At 54.4% G+C, this 18,682-nt stretch overlaps 2 protein-coding genes across 4 annotated transcripts; one reads left to right on the top strand and one right to left on the bottom strand.

The window, feature by feature from the left end:
• Positions 1 to 1,219: 1,219 nt before the first annotated feature.
• Positions 1,220 to 6,172, bottom strand: abraxas1 (abraxas 1, BRCA1 A complex subunit). Of its 2 annotated transcripts, none has more exons than XM_030085362.1 (9): positions 5,814 to 6,172; positions 4,538 to 4,628; positions 4,432 to 4,468; positions 3,741 to 3,801; positions 3,447 to 3,643; positions 3,038 to 3,157; positions 2,797 to 2,881; positions 2,112 to 2,223; positions 1,220 to 1,565 (listed from the first exon to the last, which is right to left on the bottom strand). In XM_030085362.1, exons 1-9 carry the CDS (start codon positions 5,895 to 5,897, stop codon positions 1,267 to 1,269), a joined length of 1,086 nt encoding a protein of 361 aa, XP_029941222.1. In that variant the 5' UTR covers positions 5,898 to 6,172; the 3' UTR covers positions 1,220 to 1,266. The 2 variants fall into 2 exon arrangements, with proteins under 2 accessions (XP_029941222.1, XP_029941223.1); XM_030085363.1 differs by having other exon boundaries at positions 1,220 to 1,523; positions 5,814 to 6,169.
• gpat3 (glycerol-3-phosphate acyltransferase 3) lies at positions 5,944 to 17,966 on the top strand. Of its 2 annotated transcripts, none has more exons than XM_030085361.1 (13): positions 5,944 to 6,152; positions 6,628 to 6,782; positions 6,882 to 6,948; positions 12,435 to 12,723; positions 13,164 to 13,238; positions 13,963 to 14,007; positions 14,871 to 14,964; positions 15,078 to 15,193; positions 15,575 to 15,630; positions 15,734 to 15,819; positions 15,916 to 16,044; positions 16,131 to 16,210; positions 16,536 to 17,966. In XM_030085361.1, the coding sequence occupies exons 2-13, from the start codon at positions 6,639 to 6,641 to the stop codon at positions 16,642 to 16,644; spliced, it is 1,290 nt and encodes a 429-aa protein (XP_029941221.1). In that variant the 5' UTR covers positions 5,944 to 6,152; positions 6,628 to 6,638; the 3' UTR covers positions 16,645 to 17,966. The 2 variants fall into 2 exon arrangements, with proteins under 2 accessions (XP_029941221.1, XP_029941220.1); XM_030085360.1 differs by having other exon boundaries at positions 13,918 to 14,007; positions 16,536 to 17,964.
• Positions 17,967 to 18,682: the final 716 nt, after the last annotated feature.

Below are 18,682 nucleotides of genomic sequence, written 5' to 3'. Positions count from 1 at the left end.
GGTGCTCAGTAACCTGAGTCTCTACTTGAATTTAACCAGAGGAAGACTCACTGCAACTAAAGTTTAATAAAGCAGTGAAACACTGGTGATGTTTGGGTTCTCTTGTGTCGCGTTCTGCCTCAGCGGGTTCTGTGGTTCTGTCTTTTCCTGTCTCGGTGTCAGGTGGGCGGAGCCAGGGCTCTGGCTGCTGATTGCTGATGTGTTCCACCTGTGGTGCCGGGTGAACGTTCCCCCTGGGGTGGAGCCGGTTCCTCTGATGAGGACCAGCAGTGTTCCAGGGTTCTGGAGCCTCCCCGGCGCCGCTGGACCTCCTCTAGACCACAGCCAGCTGAGAGGAGCGTCTGCCAGGTCTGTACCTCCAGCCTGGCCTCCAGCCTGGCCCTCCAGCCTGGCCTCCAGCCTGGCCCTCCAGCCTGGCCCTCCAGCCTGGCCCTCCAGCCTGGCCCTCCAGCCTGGCCCTCCAGCCTGGCCCTCCAGCCTGGCCCTCCAGCCTGGCCCTCCAGCCTGGCCCTCCAGCCTGGCCTCCAGCCTGGCCCTCCAGCCTGGCAGGTCTCAGAGCTCTGATCCGACCCGGTTCAGGCTGCAGGCGAGCTCAGGGAGAACCAGGCTGTCATGTCGTCTCTGTCTGTGGAAACTTCAAGCAGCAGCAGGTTCAGATGAGGGTCTGTGTGATTTCCAGCTGGTTCAGGGATCTAGTTCCAGGACGCCACTTCCTGGTTTTAGAACGTTGCTTCCTGGTTCTAGAATGTCGCTTCCTGGTTCCAGGACGCCGCTTCCTGGTTCCAGGACGCCGCTTCCTGGTTCCAGGACGCCGCTTCCTGGTTCCAGGACGCCGCTTCCTGGTTCCAGGACGCCGCTTCCTGGTTCCAGGACGCTGCTTTAAGTATATCCAGCTGCAGACCACAGACCCATGCAACCTCTGTGACGGTGAGGGTCAGGGTCAGGGATGATGACATGACTCCTTCATGTCTTCACTTCCGCTATAATTGCCGCCATGGGCGTGTTTTGTAGGGCCTGCAGCTGGACCCTCCTCCACTGCTTCCTGGTTCTAGAACATCACTTCCTGGTTCCAGAAAGCTCCTTTCTGGTTCTCCAACATTGCTTCCTGGTTCCAGAACCCCACTTCCTGGTTCTAGAACGCTGCTTCCTGGTTCTGGTTCCTGGTTTCACACGGAGCTTTGTTCTCAAAGGGTTTTCCAGAAGAATCACTGAGACGGCGAATAGAAACATGAACTTTATTAACAAAGAGAACAGAAACATTTCCCATCAGCACCTCCTCCTCCGGCACTTCCTGTCCCTCCCCTCTGGCTCCGCCTCCTGCGGCCTCTTCCGGAGGCTGGCCGTGCTCGCCGGGGACTCCCGGCCCTCCTTCGCCTCCGTCGCCATGGAGACGTCGACCAGCGGAACGGGAAACCCGTCGATGGTGACGGTCTGGGTGAGGAGCAGCGGCGAGTAGCCGAACAGGGCGAAGACCGCCTCCTGCAGCATCACGTTGTTCCGCTGGACCACCGCGCCGCCGGGCTCTGCCCCGCCCCCACAACACAGAGAGAACGCCGGGTTCACACCTGGATCCAAACCGGATTCAGACCTGGATTCAGACCTGGATCCAAACCTGGTTTCAGACTGGATTCAGACCTGGATCCAGACCTGGTTTCAGACCTGGTTTGACACCAGATTCAAACCAGATTCAGACCTGGTTTCAGACCTGGTTTCAGACCTGGTTTCACATCAGATTGAAACCTGGATTCAGATCTGGATCCAAACCAGGTTTCAGACTGGATTCAAACTTGGATTCAAACCAGATGCGAACCTGGAGTCAAACCTGGTTTGACACCAGATTCAAACCAGATTCAGACCTGGTTTGACACCAGATTACAACCGGGATTCAGACCTGGTTCAGACTAAAGCTGGTTGTAGACTAGCCTAGACTAAACGGAAGTTAACTTTAGAGTCTTCAGCCTGGGTTCAGGGGTGTTTGATCTGGTTTCGCTGAGCATCATGGGAACGTGGTTCTGCTGCAGCGGTTTAGACCAGCTGACGGCTGGTTTTCTGCCGCCCTGATCGGGGCTGGCGGGGTCAGAGGTGACGGCTCTGGGACTCGGACCTGGTACCTTTCGGAGGCGCTCTGGGCTGCTTCTCCCTGAACTCGGTCCTGAGGGCCGAGACCTGGGCCTGCAGCGTCTCCACCTGCCGCTCGCTGCGCTCCAGGTCCCGGCAGGCCGCCTGCGGACACAAGACACACCTGAAAGCACCCCGTGGTCTCCAGAGGGCGCCGTGCTAACGGCTAATGGCTGAATGCTAACGGCTATCGGCTAACTGCTAATGGCTACGGACATCGACACGCAGAAAAAAGGCAAACAAAAAGTTACTTAAACCAGAGTAGTTACTGAGTGAAGTGAGGAGGGGAACAGGAAGTATCCTGAGATGAAACTTGTTGAAGATGAAGCTGCTGCTTCGCTTCTGTGCTGCTCGGTGCACGTCGTTAGCATTAGCATTAGCTTTAGGATTAGCCAAGAGCGGCTCGGTTACTTTTAACTCCAGTAACTGAAAAAGTAGCCATGCTAATCTGAGTAGATCAGACAGCAACATGAAGCAGGCCCGGTGCATTGTGGGACAGCGCCCACTGCGGGACAGTTGGTCAGGAACCAGGTGCATTGTGGGACAATTGGTCAGGAACCAGGTGCATTGTGGGACAGTTGGTCAGGAACCAGGTGCATTGTGGGACAGTTGGTCAGGAACCAGGTGCATTGTGGGACAGTTGGTCAGGAACCAGGTGCATTGTGGGTGTGTCCTCACCTGCAGCTGCTCCTGCAGCGTGTCGTTCATGCGGTTCACCTCCGTCACTTCCTTCAGCCCGCCGTCGGAGCAGAAGAACCTGGAGCTGGAACACAGAGTCAGCACCAGCAGGCGCCAGCGGGGCGGCGCCAGCGGGGCGGCGCCAGCGGGGCGGGGCCAGCGGGGCGGCGCCAGCGGGGCGGGGCCAGCGGGGCGGCGCCAGCGGGGCGGGGCCGGCACGGCGGCGCGTGCAGCATCTTACCTGTGTTTCTTCATGGTTAAACTGTAGCCGGCGGCCGAGCACGGCGCCGACACCTTCCAGTAGCCCTGCTGCTCCAGCTGCCCCAGGTTAGCGACCAGGACGGGCACATTCTGGAGGCGCCTGGACCGAGACCCCAGCCAATCAGGAGGCGGGACGCAGAGACGGCAGCCAATCAGGACGAGGGCACAGAGACGACAGCCAATCAGGAGGCGGGACGCAGAGACGACAGCCAATCAGGAGGCGGGACGCCGAGACGACAGCCAATCAGGAGGCGGGACGCCGAGACGACAGCCAATCAGGAGGCGGGTTGCCGAGACGAGAGCCAATCAGGAGGCAGGACACCGAGACGACAGCCAATCAGGATGAGGGACACACACACACTCAGACACAGTGTGTGGTTTGAGCTGACCTGCTGCGGGAGACGAAGGCGGAGTACTCCGTCTTGTGGGTGGAGCCTGTTGGGGTCACCTGACTGGGCGTCAGCAGCAGGAAGAGCAGGTGGGGGTTGGACAGCGCCCCCTGCAGGCTTTCATGGACCAGCTTCTCCCTGAAGGTCATCTGCTGCTCCGAGTTCCTGCGCTGCCGGTACCATCCGATCACACTCTCCTACACACACACACACACACACACACACACACACACACACACCCCCCATCAAGCCACGACCTCACACAGACACACTTCCACCTGAACCTTCACTCACCTGTTTGTCTACGAGCTTCTGCAGCTCCTCCATGTTCACCTGTCCACTGCTGCTGTACAGCCTGAGACAAGTCCACACAGCGGGACAGGAAGTCACACCGCGGGACAGGAAGTCACACCCCGGGACAGGAAGTCACACCCCGGGACAGGAAGTCACACAGCGGGACAGGAAGTCACACAGCGGGACAGGAAGTCACACAGTGGGACAGGAAGTCACACCCCGGACAGGAAGTCACACAGCGGGACAGGAAGTCACACAGCGGGACAGGAAGTCACACAGCGGGACAGGAAGTCACACCCCGGGACAGGAAGTCACACAGCGGGACAGGAAGTCACACCCCGGGACAGGAAGTCACACAGCGGGACAGGAAGTCACACAGCGGGACAGGAAGTCACACAGCGGGACAGGAAGTGACACCCCGGGACAGGAAGTCACACCCCGGGACAGGAAGTCACACCGCGGGACAGGAAGTCACACCCCGGGACAGGAAGTGACACCCCGGGACAGGAAGTCCACACCCCGGGACAGGAAGTCCACACCCCGGGACAGGAAGTCACACCCCGGGACAGGAAGTCACACAGCGGGACAGGAAGTCACACAGCGGGACAGGAAGTGACACCCCGGGACAGGAAGTCACACCCCGGGACAGGAAGTGACACCCCGGGACAGGAAGTCACACAGCGGTACTCACCTGTTGATTCGCTGACAGGCCACATGTTTCTGGACGTCTGTGGGAGAAGCCCCATCGATGAGTCGAACAGAGTTAAAGGAATTACGCCGGTTCAGAGTTTACTCACTGTAAACCTCCTGGATGTGGATCAGATCAGACTGAGAGTCACTGATGGTGACCTGTTCATCGAACCTGCTCTCCCCCAGGATCAGTCCATCCTAATGGAAGAAAACATCTGGATCAGTCCCTCCTAATGGAAGAAAACATCTGGATCAGTCCCTCCTAATGGAAGAAAACATCTGGATCAGTCCATCCTAATGGAAGAAAACATCTGGATCAGTCCCTCCTAATGGAAGAAAACATCTGGATCAGTCCCTCCTAATGGAAGAAAACATCTGGATCAGTCCCTCCTAATTTAAGAAAACATCTGGATCAGTCCCTCCTAATGGAAGAAAACATCTGGATCAGTCCCTCCTAATTTAAGAAAACATCTGGATCAGTCCCTCCTAATGGAAGAAAACATCTGGATCAGTCCCTCCCAACAGAAGAAAACATCCAGACCTGAACCTCCAGACCCATCAACACCTGTAACTCAGGTGTTTTCTTGGTGTTCAACACATTACAGCTCAATATCCTGACCAGGATATTTGTATTTGGTTTTATCTTTAAATCTATTTTTAAGTTGTGTGACATGTCTCCTGAAAACGTTCCGCTGTGATCTACTGGATCCATTCTGTTCTCCCGGGTTTGAACATGACGGTGGCTTCAGGTGATTCTGGGTGATGTGCGCCATCTACTGATTTACTGCGCAAATGATGGATCCATAACTCGCACAAACCCTTATAAAAATAAAAAACGGCAAGATCGATACGTATGTTCCTGCGCGATCTATAGATCGCGCAAATCGCCCAAACAGCGGTGAACTGTCCTTAAATCCGGAGATAAATGAATGGAGTCTGGTGTGCTGTGCTCAAGAACAGTCAAAATTCACGACTGACAAAAAATATATTTGGGTCACAGATACGCCGAATTGACTAACACACGTGTTCGATGGCGAAAAGGTCAATAATTTTCTTTAAAAGTGAAGGATTTCCTGTTGATGCAGCAGTTCTCTTTAAAAACGCAGATTTTTTTTAAAGGAGGTTGGTGACTGCTGTTAGCCTGATTAGAAAGTTATAGAAAGAAGCACTTTGGGAGTTTTAACTTCCCCTAAAGGGCAAACAGAACTAAAACCACGCCGACCTCTCAATAAAGTAACTTTTAAATATGTGATAAAAACTTTAAAGTCAGTTCAGAGCGTGCAGTTTGGCGGCTATACGAGTTAGCCACAGGCTCGGTCTGACCGCGCGCCAGACTCCATTGGGAAAACCGTGGATTTAAGGGCGCGTGCAGCTTCGTCTCACCACGTCCGAGTCCGCGTTCACGTGCTGGAAGGCGAGAGAGGCGAACACGATCCCGGGCACGCGCACGGACGGTTCGGCCGCCATGGCGGGTCTGGAGCGGGTCTGGAGCGGGTCTGGAGCGGGTCTGCTCCGGGTCTGGGCAGCCGGCAGCGCCGCGCAGCGGAGATGCGTTTTCCCGGCGCAGCTCGGAGCTCACGAGCCGAGCAGGAGGGCGGAGCCTCCGGGTCCGAGTCCGGCTCAGTCCGGGAAGAGGTCCGCTTCAGGGGGACGCGAGTCCGGGACGAGCCGCAGACCGGGACCACGACCGGGACCGGGACCAGCAGCGAGCCCCGCGCTCAGGTCAGTCCCCGTCCGGGCGGGTTAGTTAGCTGGTTGAGGCTGTAACCAGCCTGCTGGAGTAACGGAGTAACGGGGTAACGGTGCAGCTGAAAAGTTCCAGACGCGACTCACATTTCAGAACAGCTCCTGTAAATACAGACTGAAAACGTTTTTAAAAGTACAAACATTTTACGCTTATTTTAATTTATTCAGTAATTTGTGTTTTCCGCACATCTGGCCTGATGAATAATCAATCCTTAATTAGTTAATTAATTAAGCCTGTTAGACCGTCGTGAGACAAGTTAGTCTTACCCTACTGATGATGTGTTTTTACAATATTAATTAATTAATTAATGGTTCTTTGATACATTGATGGAAAATCATTAAAATGATAGTTTAAAGCTTCAACTAACAGATAAAGACTCTCTGGTCCAATGTTCTGGAGAAAGTTTGATTACAGTGTGTGTGTGTGTGTGTGTGTGTGTGTGTGGGTCAGACGCAGGCCTGATGGAGGCTGGGTGGAGTGCTGCTGGAGGTCTCCTCCACCTCTGGCTCTTCGTGGTTCTCTTCCTCATCCTGCTCCCCGCCATGTTCGGCGTGTCGCTGGGCGTCACCGGGGTCTACATCCAGGTGCTGGTGCACATCCTGGAGGTGAGCGATCAGTGTGTGTGTGTGTGTGTGTGTGTGTGTGTGTGTGTGTGTGTGTGTGTGTGTGTGTGTATGTGTCTGATGGTGTGTGTGTGTTTGCAGTGGGCCACAGTCCGGATCCAGAGAGGCCGTAAGGAACAGTCCAGTGTGCCGGTTCCACTGCCCAACGGTGAGCCCTGTGTGTGTGTGTGTGTGTGTGAGAGAGAGACTGTGCATGAGTGTGTGTGTGAGACTGTGTGTGTGCGCCCCACGTGCTGTGTGGTCATCATGTGACTCTGTGGATAAGCCTCGGGGCTCCTGATTGGTCGGCTGCAGCGTGTGATGTCGGGGCGCCGCATGGCTCGTCTCAGGGTGATGATGCAACCGCAACTTGCACAATGTTAGCCAAACAGAGGACACACACAAACACACACACACACACACACACACACACACACACACACACACACATCTTGTGTCACCTTTTTAAAAAATCCTGGAAAAACTTTTCATGGAGAGGTTCTCAAAACCATTCAATGAGCTCAAATGAAAACAGGTATGAGGGAAGTAAGACGACACTAAAGTAACTAAAACTACACTAAAGTAACCAAAAGTACACTGAAGTAACTAAAACTACACTGAAAGTAACCAAAACTACAGTAAAGTACGTAAAACCTACACTAAAATAGCTGAAATTACACTTAAGTATCCAAAAACTATACTTAAGTAACTAAATACTACACCAAAGTAACTGAAACTACACTAAAGTGACTAAAAACTACACTAAAGTAACTGAACCCACTAGAGTATCTAAAACTACACTGAAACTAATCAAAATTACACTGAAAGTAAGCAAAACTACAGTAAAGTAACTAAAACCTACACTAAAATACCTGAAACTACACTTGAGTATCTAAAAACTACACTTAAGTAACTAAATACTACACTAAAGTAACTGAAACTGCACAAAAGTGACCAAACCTGTACTAAAGTAACTAAAACTTCATTAAAGTAACTAAAACCTGCACTAAAGTACCTGAAACTACACTTGAGTGTCTTAAAACTACACTTAAAGGGACTTAAGGAAAGATCAGTGAAAAGCTTCCCCTGCATCTCCAGTGTATTCAGCGCTAACGGGGCGTGAAGCAGTGAAACCTCAACAGGCCGGTCGGCGGGTCTGTCTGCTGCCTCATCCAGGCTGTGAGCCAAATAATTTGTTGCTGTTCGGGTCCGAATTTCCCGCGCAGTCGTGTGGATGTGACGTAAACTGACGCTGTATGCGCGTTGCCGAACAGGAAGAACATGGCCGCCGTGGACGCGGACTCAAACACTGCTGGGATCAGGGGCGGGCGGTGTTGCCAACTTGGCGACTTTCTCGCTAAATCTGGCGACTCTCCAAAGCCTCTTGGCGACTTTTTTTGTCAAAAGCGACTAGCGACAAATTTAGCGACTTTTTCTGGTGCTGTGGAGACGTGACAGGACGTCTCCGCTGTCCTCAGCAGGCAGCGGGTGCTGCGTGAGCCCCTCCCCCGTCCCAAAGCGCTCCCAGGCGGCCGGTCTCAGCAGCGCCCCCTGCTGCAGGCAGAGCAGAGAGCAGACCCACACCACTCCTCCACACGGCAAATGAATCGCGCTGCGCAAATACGCCGCTGCTCACTGCTGACAAACCAAGAATCAACAGAAGAAAGTTAATTTGTAGTTCTATTTGTAGTTTCATTTGTCCGCTCTCCCGGTATGTTATACATTTGCTCCCGGTCTGTGAATCCATGCCCCCCCCCCCCCCCCCCCCCCCCCCCCCCCCCCCCCCCCCCCCCCCCCCCCCCCCCGCTCTTCATACAGTCGGCTAACTGCATCCACTCAGAGCCCACTAAAAACACCACAAAGAAAAAAAGGACTTTATCAGCGTTATCTCATGAGTCAACAAAAAAAAAAAGAGCGAAGCCGCAGGCAGCCGAATAAATATTGGATCTGCGTTTGATTCCTGGAGGAACTTCAGCTGCATTTGGGAGTGAAAACGGATGCTGACAAAAATCACATGATCTGCGCTGTGGTCTTGCAGTAAACCGCGACGTAGTGAACAGCAGGAGCATCCCTGCTGCAGCGCCGTGAAGACGGACTTTCTGTAAAGTGTTTGTGGCGCTCCGGCGCCGCCTCGGCTGCTGGCTGCAGTTCCCCGCAGCGCCTATCGCGGCAGCACTCAGGTACATTTTGAAAAGTTGCCTTAAGTCCCTTTAATTAACTAAATACTACACTAAAGTAACTGAAACTACACAAAAGTATCAAAAACTACACTGAAGTAACCAAACCTATACTAAAGTAACTAAAACTTAATTAAAGTAACTAAACACTACACTAAAGTAACTGAAACTACACTAAAGTGACCAAACCTGTACTAAAGTAACTGAAACTACTTCAAAGGAAATTAAACTACACCAACGTAACTAAGACTACACTAAAGTAACTAAAAATAATTTCAGAGTAACTAAAATTACAATAAGGGGACACAAAACAATCTCATGCCGTGTTTCCACCAGGCGCAACGTGAGTTTTCCCGCGATGAGATCACCTACAAAGTCAGTGTGATGACGCGATTGTCGCTCAATCTTGAGTGGCAAGTGGCTTGCGGCGAGCGGCGTGCGGCGAGTTTTGAGTGGCGAGTTTTGAGCGGCGTGCGGCGAGTTTTGAGCAGCGTGCGGCGAGTTTTGAGCGGCGTGCGGCGAGTTTTGAGCGGCGTGCGGCGAGTTTTGAGCGGCGAGTTTTGAGCGGCGTGCGGCAAGTTTTGAGCGGCGAGTTTTGAGCGGCGAGCGGCGAGTTTTGAGCGGCGAGCGGCGAGTTTTGAGCTGCGAGTTTTGAGCGGCGAGCGGCGAGTTTTGAGCAGCGTGCGGCGAGTTTTGAGCTGCGAGTTTTGAGCTGCGAGTTTTGAGCGGCGAGCGGCGAGTTTTGAGCTGCGAGTTTTGAGCGGCGAGCGGCGAGTTTTGAGCTGCGAGTTTTGAGCAGCGTGCGGCGAGTTTTGAGCTGCGAGTTTTGAGCAGCGTGCGGCGAGTTTTGAGCGGTGAGTTTTGAGCGGTGACTTTTGAGCGGCGAGCGGCGAGTTTTGAGCGGCGAGCGGTGAGTTTTGAGCGGTGAGTTTTGAGCGGCGAGCGGCGAGTTTTGAGCTGCGAGTTTTGAGCGGCGAGCGGCGAGTTTTGAGCGGTGAGTTTTGAGCGGCGAGCGGCGAGTTTTGAGCTGCGAGTTTTGAGCGGCGAGCGGCGAGTTTTGAGCGGTGAGTTTTGAGCGGTGAGTTTTGAGCGGTGAGTTTTGAGCGGCGAGCGGCGAGTTTTGAGCTGCGAGTTTTGAGCGGTGAGTTTTGAGCGGCGAGTTTTGAGCGGCGTGCGGCAAGTTTTGAGCGGCGAGTTTTGAGCGGCGTGCGGCAAGTTTTGAGCGGCAAGTTTTGAGCGGCGAGTTTTGAGCGGCGAGTTTTGAGCGGTGAGCGGCGAGTTTTGAGTGGCGAGTTTTGAGTGGCGAGTTTTGAGCAGCGAGCGGCGAGTTTTGAGCTGCGAGTTTTGAGCGGCGAGCGGCGAGTTTTGAGTGGTGAGTTTTGAGCGGCGAGCGGCGAGTTTTGAGCAGCGTGCGGCGAGTTTTGAGCGGTGAGTTTTGAGCGGTGAGTTTTGAGCGGCGAGCGGCGAGTTTTGAGCTGCGAGTTTTGAGCGGCGAGCGGCGAGTTTTGAGCGGTGAGTTTTGAGCGGTGAGTTTTGAGCGGCGAGCGGCGAGTTTTGAGCTGCGAGTTTTGAGCGGCGAGCGGCGAGTTTTGAGCTGCGAGTTTTGAGCGGCGAGCGGCGAGTTTTGAGCTGCGAGTTTTGAGCGGTGACTTTTGAGCGGCGAGCGGCGAGTTTTGAGCTGCGAGTTTTGAGCGGCGAGCGGTGAGTTTTGAGCGGCGAGTTTTGAGTGGCGAGTTTTGAGCAGCGAGCGGCGAGTTTTGAGCAGCGAGCGGCGAGTTGTGAGCGGTGAGTTTTGAGCGGCGAGTTTTGAGCGGCGAGCGGCGAGTTTTGAGTGGTGAGTTTTGAGCGGCGAGCGGCGAGTTTTGAGCAGCGTGCGGCGAGTTTTGAGCGGTGAGTTTTGAGCGGTGAGTTTTGAGCGGCGAGCGGCGAGTTTTGAGCTGCGAGTTTTGAGCGGCGAGCGGCGAGTTTTGAGCTGCGAGTTTTGAGCGGTGACTTTTGAGCGGCGAGCGGCGAGTTTTGAGCTGCGAGTTTTGAGCGGCGAGCGGCGAGTTTTGAGCTGCGAGTTTTGAGCAGCGTGCGGCGAGTTTTGAGCGGTGAGTTTTGAGCGGTGACTTTTGAGCCGCGAGCGGCGAGTTTTGAGCGGCGAGCGGTGAGTTTTGAGCGGTGAGTTTTGAGTGGTGAGTTTTGAGCGGCGAGCGGCGAGTTTTGAGCGGTGAGTTTTGAGCGGCGAGCGGCGAGTTTTGAGCTGCGAGTTTTGAGCGGCGAGCGGCGAGTTTTGAGCTGCGAGTTTTGAGCTGCGAGTTTTGAGCAGCGTGCGGTGAGTTTTGAGCGGCGAGTTTTGAGCGGCGAGCGGCGAGTTTTGAGCGGCGAGTTTTGAGCGGCGAGCGGCGAGTTTTGAGCGGCGAGTTTTGAGCGGCGAGCGGCGAGTTTTGAGCGGCGAGCGGTGAGTTTTGAGCAGTGAGTTTTGAGCGGTGAGTTTTGAGCGGCGAGCGGCGAGTTTTGAGCGGCGAGTTTTGAGCGGCGAGTTTTGAGCGGCGAGCGGCGAGTTTTGAGCGGCGAGCGGTGAGTTTTGAGCAGTGAGTTTTGAGTGGTGAGTTTTGAGCGGCGAGCGGCGAGTTTTGAGCAGCGTGCGGCGAGTTTTGAGCGGCGAGTTTTGAGCGGCGAGCGGCGAGTTTTGAGCGGCGAGCGGTGAGTTTTGAGCAGTGAGTTTTGAGCGGCGAGCGGTGAGTTTTGAGCAGCGTGCGGCGAGTTTTGAGTGGTGAGTTTTGAGCGGTGAGCGGCAAGTTTTGAGAAGCGTGCGGCGAGTTTTGAGCGGCGAGTTTTGAGCGGCGAGCGGCGAGTTTTGAGCGGTGAGCGGCAAGTTTTGAGCAGCGTGCGGCGAGTTTTGAGCGGCGAGTTTTGAGCGGCGAGTTTTGAGCGGCGAGCGGCGAGCGCGATTTCATTAGTTCGCTGCTTGTGGTGGAAAGCGGGCGTCAGCCTGAAGCCGCGCTGGAACAGCGGCTCCTGCAGACGGTGAAACGCACCGAGCTCAGACCGCCTCCAGGGGGCAGCAGGCAGCCGGAAGAGATGGCGGCGCCTCGCCTGGAGGCGGGGATGTTTCTGCAGGATGTTTTGTTTTGCATATTTGTACCAGCAGTAAAACTCGAGCGCCGAGCGCGGCGTTATTTTGTCGCACGAATGAATCACACACCGGCGACGACACTTGCATTAAACGCATCCGGTGGAAACACGGCGTCATTGTGGGAAAACTGTATTTAAGGGACGGACCCCTCTGGAGACCCAGACCTGTACCTGACAGACCCCTCTGGAGACCCAGACCTGTACCTGACAGACCCTTCTGGAGACCCAGACCTGTACCTGACAGACCCCTCTGGAGACCCAGACCTGTACCTGACAGACCCCTCTGGAGACGCAGACCTGTACCTGACAGACCCCTCTGGAGACCCAGACCTGACCCGGGTTCCGGTCTGCCCTCCAGGGATCATTGAGCGGGCGGGCGGCTCCATGGCGGAGGAGCTGGAGCGGCGGCGGCGGTCCCGCCCCCTGCCCAGCGGCGAGTTCGCCCTCAGCGACGCGCTGTACTTCCTGAAGACGGGCGTGGAGAGCATCGTGGACGACCAGGTGACCCAGCGGTTCTCCTCCGAGGAACTGGCCTCCTGGAACCTCCTGACCCGCACCAACCACAACTTCCGCTACATCAGCCTCCGCCTCACCGTCATCTGGGGCCTGGGCGTCCTGGTGCGATACGGCGTCCTCTTCCCGCTCAGGTGGGGCCGTCAGCAGAACGTCAGCAGAACGTCAGCAGAACGTCAGGAGACTCATGATGAGCTTTGTGTGTTTGTTGAGTTTTGGTGGTTGGTGTTCTTTCAGCCTGTAGGGTTGTACTGTTCATAGAGAGGGGCGGGGCTAACGCTGCATCCCCCACAGCATTCTCATTGGCTGTATAAAGTCTGGTCAAGAAGAGACTTGAGACAGAGACCAGAACCTGGTCTGGAACCAGGAGCTTTATGTTTATTTACATTCTGAAAATCACTGTTTTTGAATGGGTTCTAATGAGACCCATCGCCCCCTGCTGGAAATCCCTCAGTATTACAGCTTTTCTGCACTTCAGCGTTATCTCCATGTTTCACCAGCAGAGGGCGCCCTGGGTTAACAGCTCTGTGTTCTGTACGGTTCTGCTCCGCTGAAGCTCATGTTCCTCCTTCAGGATCACTTTGGCCGTCATCGGTCTGTCCTGGCTGGTCATCGGCACGAGTCTGGTGGGACTCCTGCCTGAGAGCAGGTACCTCCTCCTCCTCCTCCTCCTCCTCCTCCTCCTCTTCCTCCTCCTCTTCCTCTTCCTCCTCCTCTTCCTCTTCCTCTTCCTCCTCCTCCTCCTCCTCCTCAATCAATCAATCAATTTATTTTTGTATAGCCCAGTATCACAACAACAGTTGCCTCAGAGGGCTTCAAGATGTTACATTTGTCGGTAAAAGTAAAAACAGTGAATAAGCATAATGGTAATATGTCAATATCCTCCTCTTCCTCCTCTTCCTCCTCCTCCTCCTCCTCCTCCTCCTCCTCCTCCTCTTCCTCCTCCTCCTCCTCTTCCTCCTCCTCCTCCTCTTCCTCCTCCTCCTCCTCCTCCTCTTCCTCTTCCTCTTCCTCCTCCTCTTCCTCCTCTTCCTCTTCCTCTTCCTCCTCCTCCTCCTCTTCCTCTTCCTCCTCCTCCTCCTCCTCCTCTTCCTCCTCCTCTTCCTCCTCCTCTTCCTCCTCCTCCTCTTCCTCCTCTCCCTCCTCCTCCTCCTCTTCCTCCTTCTTCTCTTCCTCCTCCTCCTCCTCCTCTTCCTCCTGCTCCTCCTCCTCCTGCTCCTCCTCTTCCTCTTCCTCCTCCTCTTCCTCCTCCTTCTCTTCCTCTTCCTCCTCCTCTTCCTCCTCTTCTTCCTCCTCCTCCTCTCTCTCACCTCCTCCATGTCTTCCAGTGCTAAGCGGTGGCTCAGTGAACTCGTCCATCTGACCTGCTACAGGATTTGTGCCAGAGGACTTTCAGCCACCGTCCAGTACCACAACAAGTCAGTCAGCTGCCAGACGCCGACACGCTGTACCGATACTGTACTGATACTGTACCGATACTGTACCGATACTGTACCGATACTGTACCGATACTGTACTGATACTGTACCGATACTGTACTGATACTGTACCGATACTGTACGAGCGCGGGCTTCTCAGGCGCCCTGGGCAAGCTCGACACGAGCGCCCCGTGGTAGTGTCGCGGAGAGTCCCGAAAGTTGTCAAGCGGGGGGGGGGGGGGGGGGGCGGGGGGGGGGGGGGGGGGGGGGGCGGGCGACCGACCGAGCGAAGCCAAGCAGTGCGCTGCTCAAACGGCTGTCACAGCGGCGCCCCCTGGGCGGTGCGCCTCACGGCCTCAGGCGCCCCCTATGGCTCGGCGCCCTGGGCAAGTGCCCCGGATGCCCCAGCCTAATCGCCGGCCCTGCCGATACCCTACTGATCCAGTACTGACACTGATGCTCTAATGATACCGTACCGATACCGAGACTCTACTGACACTGATACTGTACCAATACTTTACTGATACTGATACCATACCGATACTCCACTCATACTGATAATGTACCCATACTCTACTGACACGATACTGTACTGTTACTCAACTTTTACTGTACTGATACTAATATTGTACCGAAACTTTACTGATACTGTACTGATATTGTACCGATACTGATGCTGTACCGATAATGTGTTCTGTATCGATACGATGCTGTGCAGACACAGCACCATACAATAACGGTACAATACTGACACTACAGTAATAACAGCGTAGCGGCACTCTGCCATTACTCCATAGACACTGTGTGAGTACTGTACTGATCCTGTATCTGAGTACTTCCTGTGTGTTCCCGGTTCCCTGCAGAGAGAACCGCCCTCAGAAAGGAGGAATCTGTGTAGCCAATCACACGACCCCGATCGACGTGGTGATTCTGGCGAACGACGGCTGCTACGCCATGGTGAGTGGTGCCGCCGCGCCGCCGCGCCGCCACCGCCGCCACGCCGCTGCGCCGCTGCGCCGCCACGCCGCTGCGCCTGCTCTCCGGCCTTTCTGACGGCGGCTCGTCCGCAGGTGGGGCAGATTCACGGGGGTCTGCTGGGGGTCATCCAGAGGTCCATGGTGAGGTCGTGCCCCCACGTGTGGTTCGAGAGGTCCGAGATGAGAGACCGCCACGCCGTGACCAGCAGGTGGGTTCCAAGGTCGATTCCACACGGCGTGCTGCGGCTTGTCGTGTACTGCCGCCATGTGACGACAGCCTCGCCATGTGATGATGTCACCGTGTGACAACAGCGTCACCATGTGATGTCACCATGTGATGTCATCACATAGTGATGTCACCATGTGATGACAGCGACACTGTGTGATGACATCACGGTGTGATAACAGCGACACTGTGTGATGTCATCACCTGGTGACAACGCTGTGGTGAGGAGGTGCTGGAGCAGCTGGGCGATGAGAGAGGAGGAGGTGATTGCTCCCAGTTGTGATTGGTTAACCGCTGCCCCCCCCCCCCCCCCCCCCCCCCCCCCCCCCCCCCACCTGACTGGCGCCTGCTGCTCCCCCTGCAGGCTCAGAGCTCACGTTGCTGCCAGGACCAAACTGCCCATCCTGATATTTCCTGAAGGTTTGTGATGATGATGTTGAATGTGATGATGATGATGATGATGAATGTGATGATGATGATGATGAATGTGATGATGATGATGGTGATGAAGACGTCATTACAGGAACCTGCATCAACAACACGTCGGTCATGATGTTTAAGAAAGGAAGCTTTGAGATCGGAGGGACCATCCACCCGGTCGCCATCAAGGTACCGTGCTCTTCCTGGTGGTGACATCACAGCAGCGGGAGCCAATGGGAGCCCAGTTTGCGTGACCCCCGCCTGTCTTCTGTCCGTCGTCCTCAGTACGACCCTCGGTTTGGAGACGCCTTCTGGAACAGCAGCAAGTACAACATGGTGAGCTACCTGCTGCGCATGATGACCAGCTGGGCCATCGTGGTCAACGTGTGGTACCTGCCCCCCATGACCATCCAGGTAGGACGGCGGGGACAGAGACACCGGGGACAGAGCCTGGGACATACCTGGGGGACACTCTTCACGCCGTCTCGTTGTCTCTGCAGGAAGACGAAGACGCCGCTCAGTTCGCCAGCAGAGTGAAGTCTGCCATCGCGGATCAGGGAGGCCTGCTGGACCTGGCCTGGTGGGTTCTGAGCTACTGCTAGCATAGGCTAATGCTAACAGTCTGAGCACTGCAGAGGACACCTGGACGCCCAACCACCCCTCCATCCATCCCTCCATCCATCCAACCATACATCCAACCACCCCTTCATCCATCCCTCCATCCCTCCATCCCTCCATCCCTCCATCCATCCAACCATACATCCAACCACCCCTTCATCCATACATCCATCTTTAACCACTAATCCAGACCAGGTCTTGGGGGAAGCAGTCTCAGCAGGGACGCCCTGCGGGACAGGAAGTGACGCCCTGTGGGACAGGAAGTGACGGCGCTCCGTGTGTTTCAGGGACGGCGGTCTGAAGAGGGCGAAGGTGAAGGAGTCGTTCCGAGAGGAGCAGCAGAAGATGTACAGCTGCTTCATCGTGGGACACGGCGGCCCGGAGTCCAGCGCCTGACGGCCATCTTCATCTTCATCCTCATCTTCGTCAGCCGCTGACGGCGGAGCTCCTCTGACCTCCTGCAGGAGCACAGCGCCTCCAGCAGGGGGCAGCAGGAGACAGCTGCTGCTCTTCCTCCTGATGTGATCACTGTGAAGGAAACACACACACACACACACACACACACACACACGCTACATGAGACAAGAACAAGATTAAATTTATGCTTTCAATCATTTTGATCAAAGTGGACAAACGTTGAACATGAAGGATCCTTCAGCTGCAGACTCGGAACTCGGAGTGAAAAACTGGATTTTAAAAGATCAAAAGTTTCAAACGGGAACAAAATGAAATGACGGAGGAGAAGAAAAGACTGGATCTGAAGGAAAAGGAGGATGAGCAGGAAGAGGAAGGAACGAGGCAGGTTTCCAGCTGTGCAGAGGTCAAAGGTCAAAGTGTGAGTGGACCCGAGTCAGACTGTTACTCTGAGAGGCCCGTCGGAACAACCCGGAACCGAGCCGCATGAGACCCGTGACGGCGCTCAGCAGCGGCTGAAGGCGCAGGGCTATGGCGAGCAGAACCAGAACCGCCGTCATCAACGGCTGTACGTCCACCGGATCCAGACCCGGGACCAGAGACCCGGGACCAGAGACCCAGGTCCAGAGACCCGAGGTCCGGTTCACCGTCTCCAGCTGAGGCCTGTGGAGAGGAGGACCAGCAGCTGGTCGCCTGTTTCATCTGGGCGGCGGTGACGTTGGGTCCATCGGTCGATCGGTCAGTTGCGGCTTCGGGTCGATCCGGACTCCCAGCGACTCGTCGCTTTGCCGTCCAATCAGATCACCGACTGGAAATACAGCCGTCTATTGCAATGGTGCTAGAGCACGGAGCCATGTCTGTGTCCACATGTCTGTGTCCACATGTCTGTGTCCACATGTCTTTGCTCGCAGCGGCTGCTGCGTGACGGAACGTTCCGCTGAGGTTCTGTTCCGGGTGGTTCTGAGGGGTGAAACTCTTCACTCTGCTTCTGTTTGTGTCGACGAATCGAATCCGGAAAATCATCTGAAGCAGTAAAATCAATGAAAACTCCGTTTCGGTCCAAAGTTATTCTTTAAAATTCTTTTTGTGTCGTTATTTGACTTTTGGGAATTTTTAATTCAATCAGTGATAGTTAAAAAAAAAAAAATCATGTGAAGTTAATTATTCACAGAAGTAGAACCCGGTAAAACAGACAACTAAGACCACCTGCAGAACCAGGTTCAGAGGAGGACCCTGCAGAGCCAGGTTCAGAGGAGGACCCTGCAGAACCAGGTTCAGAGGAGGACCCTGCAGAACCAGGTTCAGAGGAGGACCCTGCAGAGCCAGGTTCAGAGGAGGACCCTGCAGAACCAGGTTCAGAGGAGGACCCTGCAGAACCAGGTTCAGAGGAGGACCCTGCAGAGCCAGGTTCAGAGGAGGACCCTGCAGAACCAGGCTCAGAGGAGGACCCTGCAGAACCAGGTTCAGAGGAGGACCCTGCAGAACCAGGCTCAAGGGAGGAAATAACTTAAATATGAAATAAATAAATCCTCGGACTAAATCTTGAGAAATAATCATAATTTTAAATTAGTTTTTTTTATAACCGATGTTTAAAACATCTTTCTGTTTCTTCTTTTTGAAGCAATGCCTGATGACATTCATTTTTAATCAATAAAACTTCACTTTCCTTCACTGATAAAGATTCGATTTGACAGGAGGACTGAGCAGTACTGAGGGCGTCCAGCAGGGGGCAGGACGAGCCTGAGCCGCAGCGCGCCGCTCTTTACGGTTCAGGAACGGGAGGAACGGGAGGAACCGGTCCGAGGAATAAAACACCTGCAGCACAAAACACCAAAGACATCAATACTCAATGCTCAAATGCTGCAAACATTTCAAGTAAATGAGTGAAAATGTCAGTAAAGTGAAGATATTCACTTTAAAAATCAACATTTTATCCACAATTTATTTATGGATTCTTCCCCCCCCAAAAAAATCGTTTTTAAATAAAGATTAAACATTATTAAACGGAATAACTAAAAAA

The sequence above is a fragment of the Salarias fasciatus genome (genome assembly GCF_902148845.1).
Source record: "Salarias fasciatus chromosome 7 unlocalized genomic scaffold, fSalaFa1.1 super_scaffold_4, whole genome shotgun sequence".
NCBI classification, from domain to species: Eukaryota; Metazoa; Chordata; class Actinopteri; order Blenniiformes; family Blenniidae; genus Salarias; species Salarias fasciatus.
The sequence above is the reverse complement of the archived record's forward strand: the minus strand, read 5'-3'. Positions and strand labels throughout refer to the sequence as shown.

Bases quoted from the DNA above. Each gene is read 5' to 3' on its own strand.
- gpat3 (XM_030085360.1), top strand. From the start codon at position 6,639: ATGGAGGCTGGGTGGAGTGCTGCTGGAGGTCTCCTCCACCTCTGGCTC. The intron at 6,783-6,881 runs GTGAGCGATCAG...GTGTGTTTGCAG, and splicing joins TGCTGGTGCACATCCTGGAG to TGGGCCACAGTCCGGATCCA. The intron at 13,239-13,917 runs GTACCTCCTCCT...CATGTCTTCCAG, and splicing joins GGACTCCTGCCTGAGAGCAG to TGCTAAGCGGTGGCTCAGTG.
- abraxas1 (XM_030085362.1), bottom strand. From the start codon at position 5,897: ATGGCGGCCGAACCGTCCGTGCGCGTGCCCGGGATCGTGTTCGCCTCT. The intron at 3,644-3,740 runs GTGAGTGAAGGT...GTGTGTGTGTAG, and splicing joins AGAAGCTCGTAGACAAACAG to GAGAGTGTGATCGGATGGTA. The intron at 3,158-3,446 runs GTCAGCTCAAAC...GTCTCGGTCCAG, and splicing joins GCCTTCGTCTCCCGCAGCAG to GCGCCTCCAGAATGTGCCCG.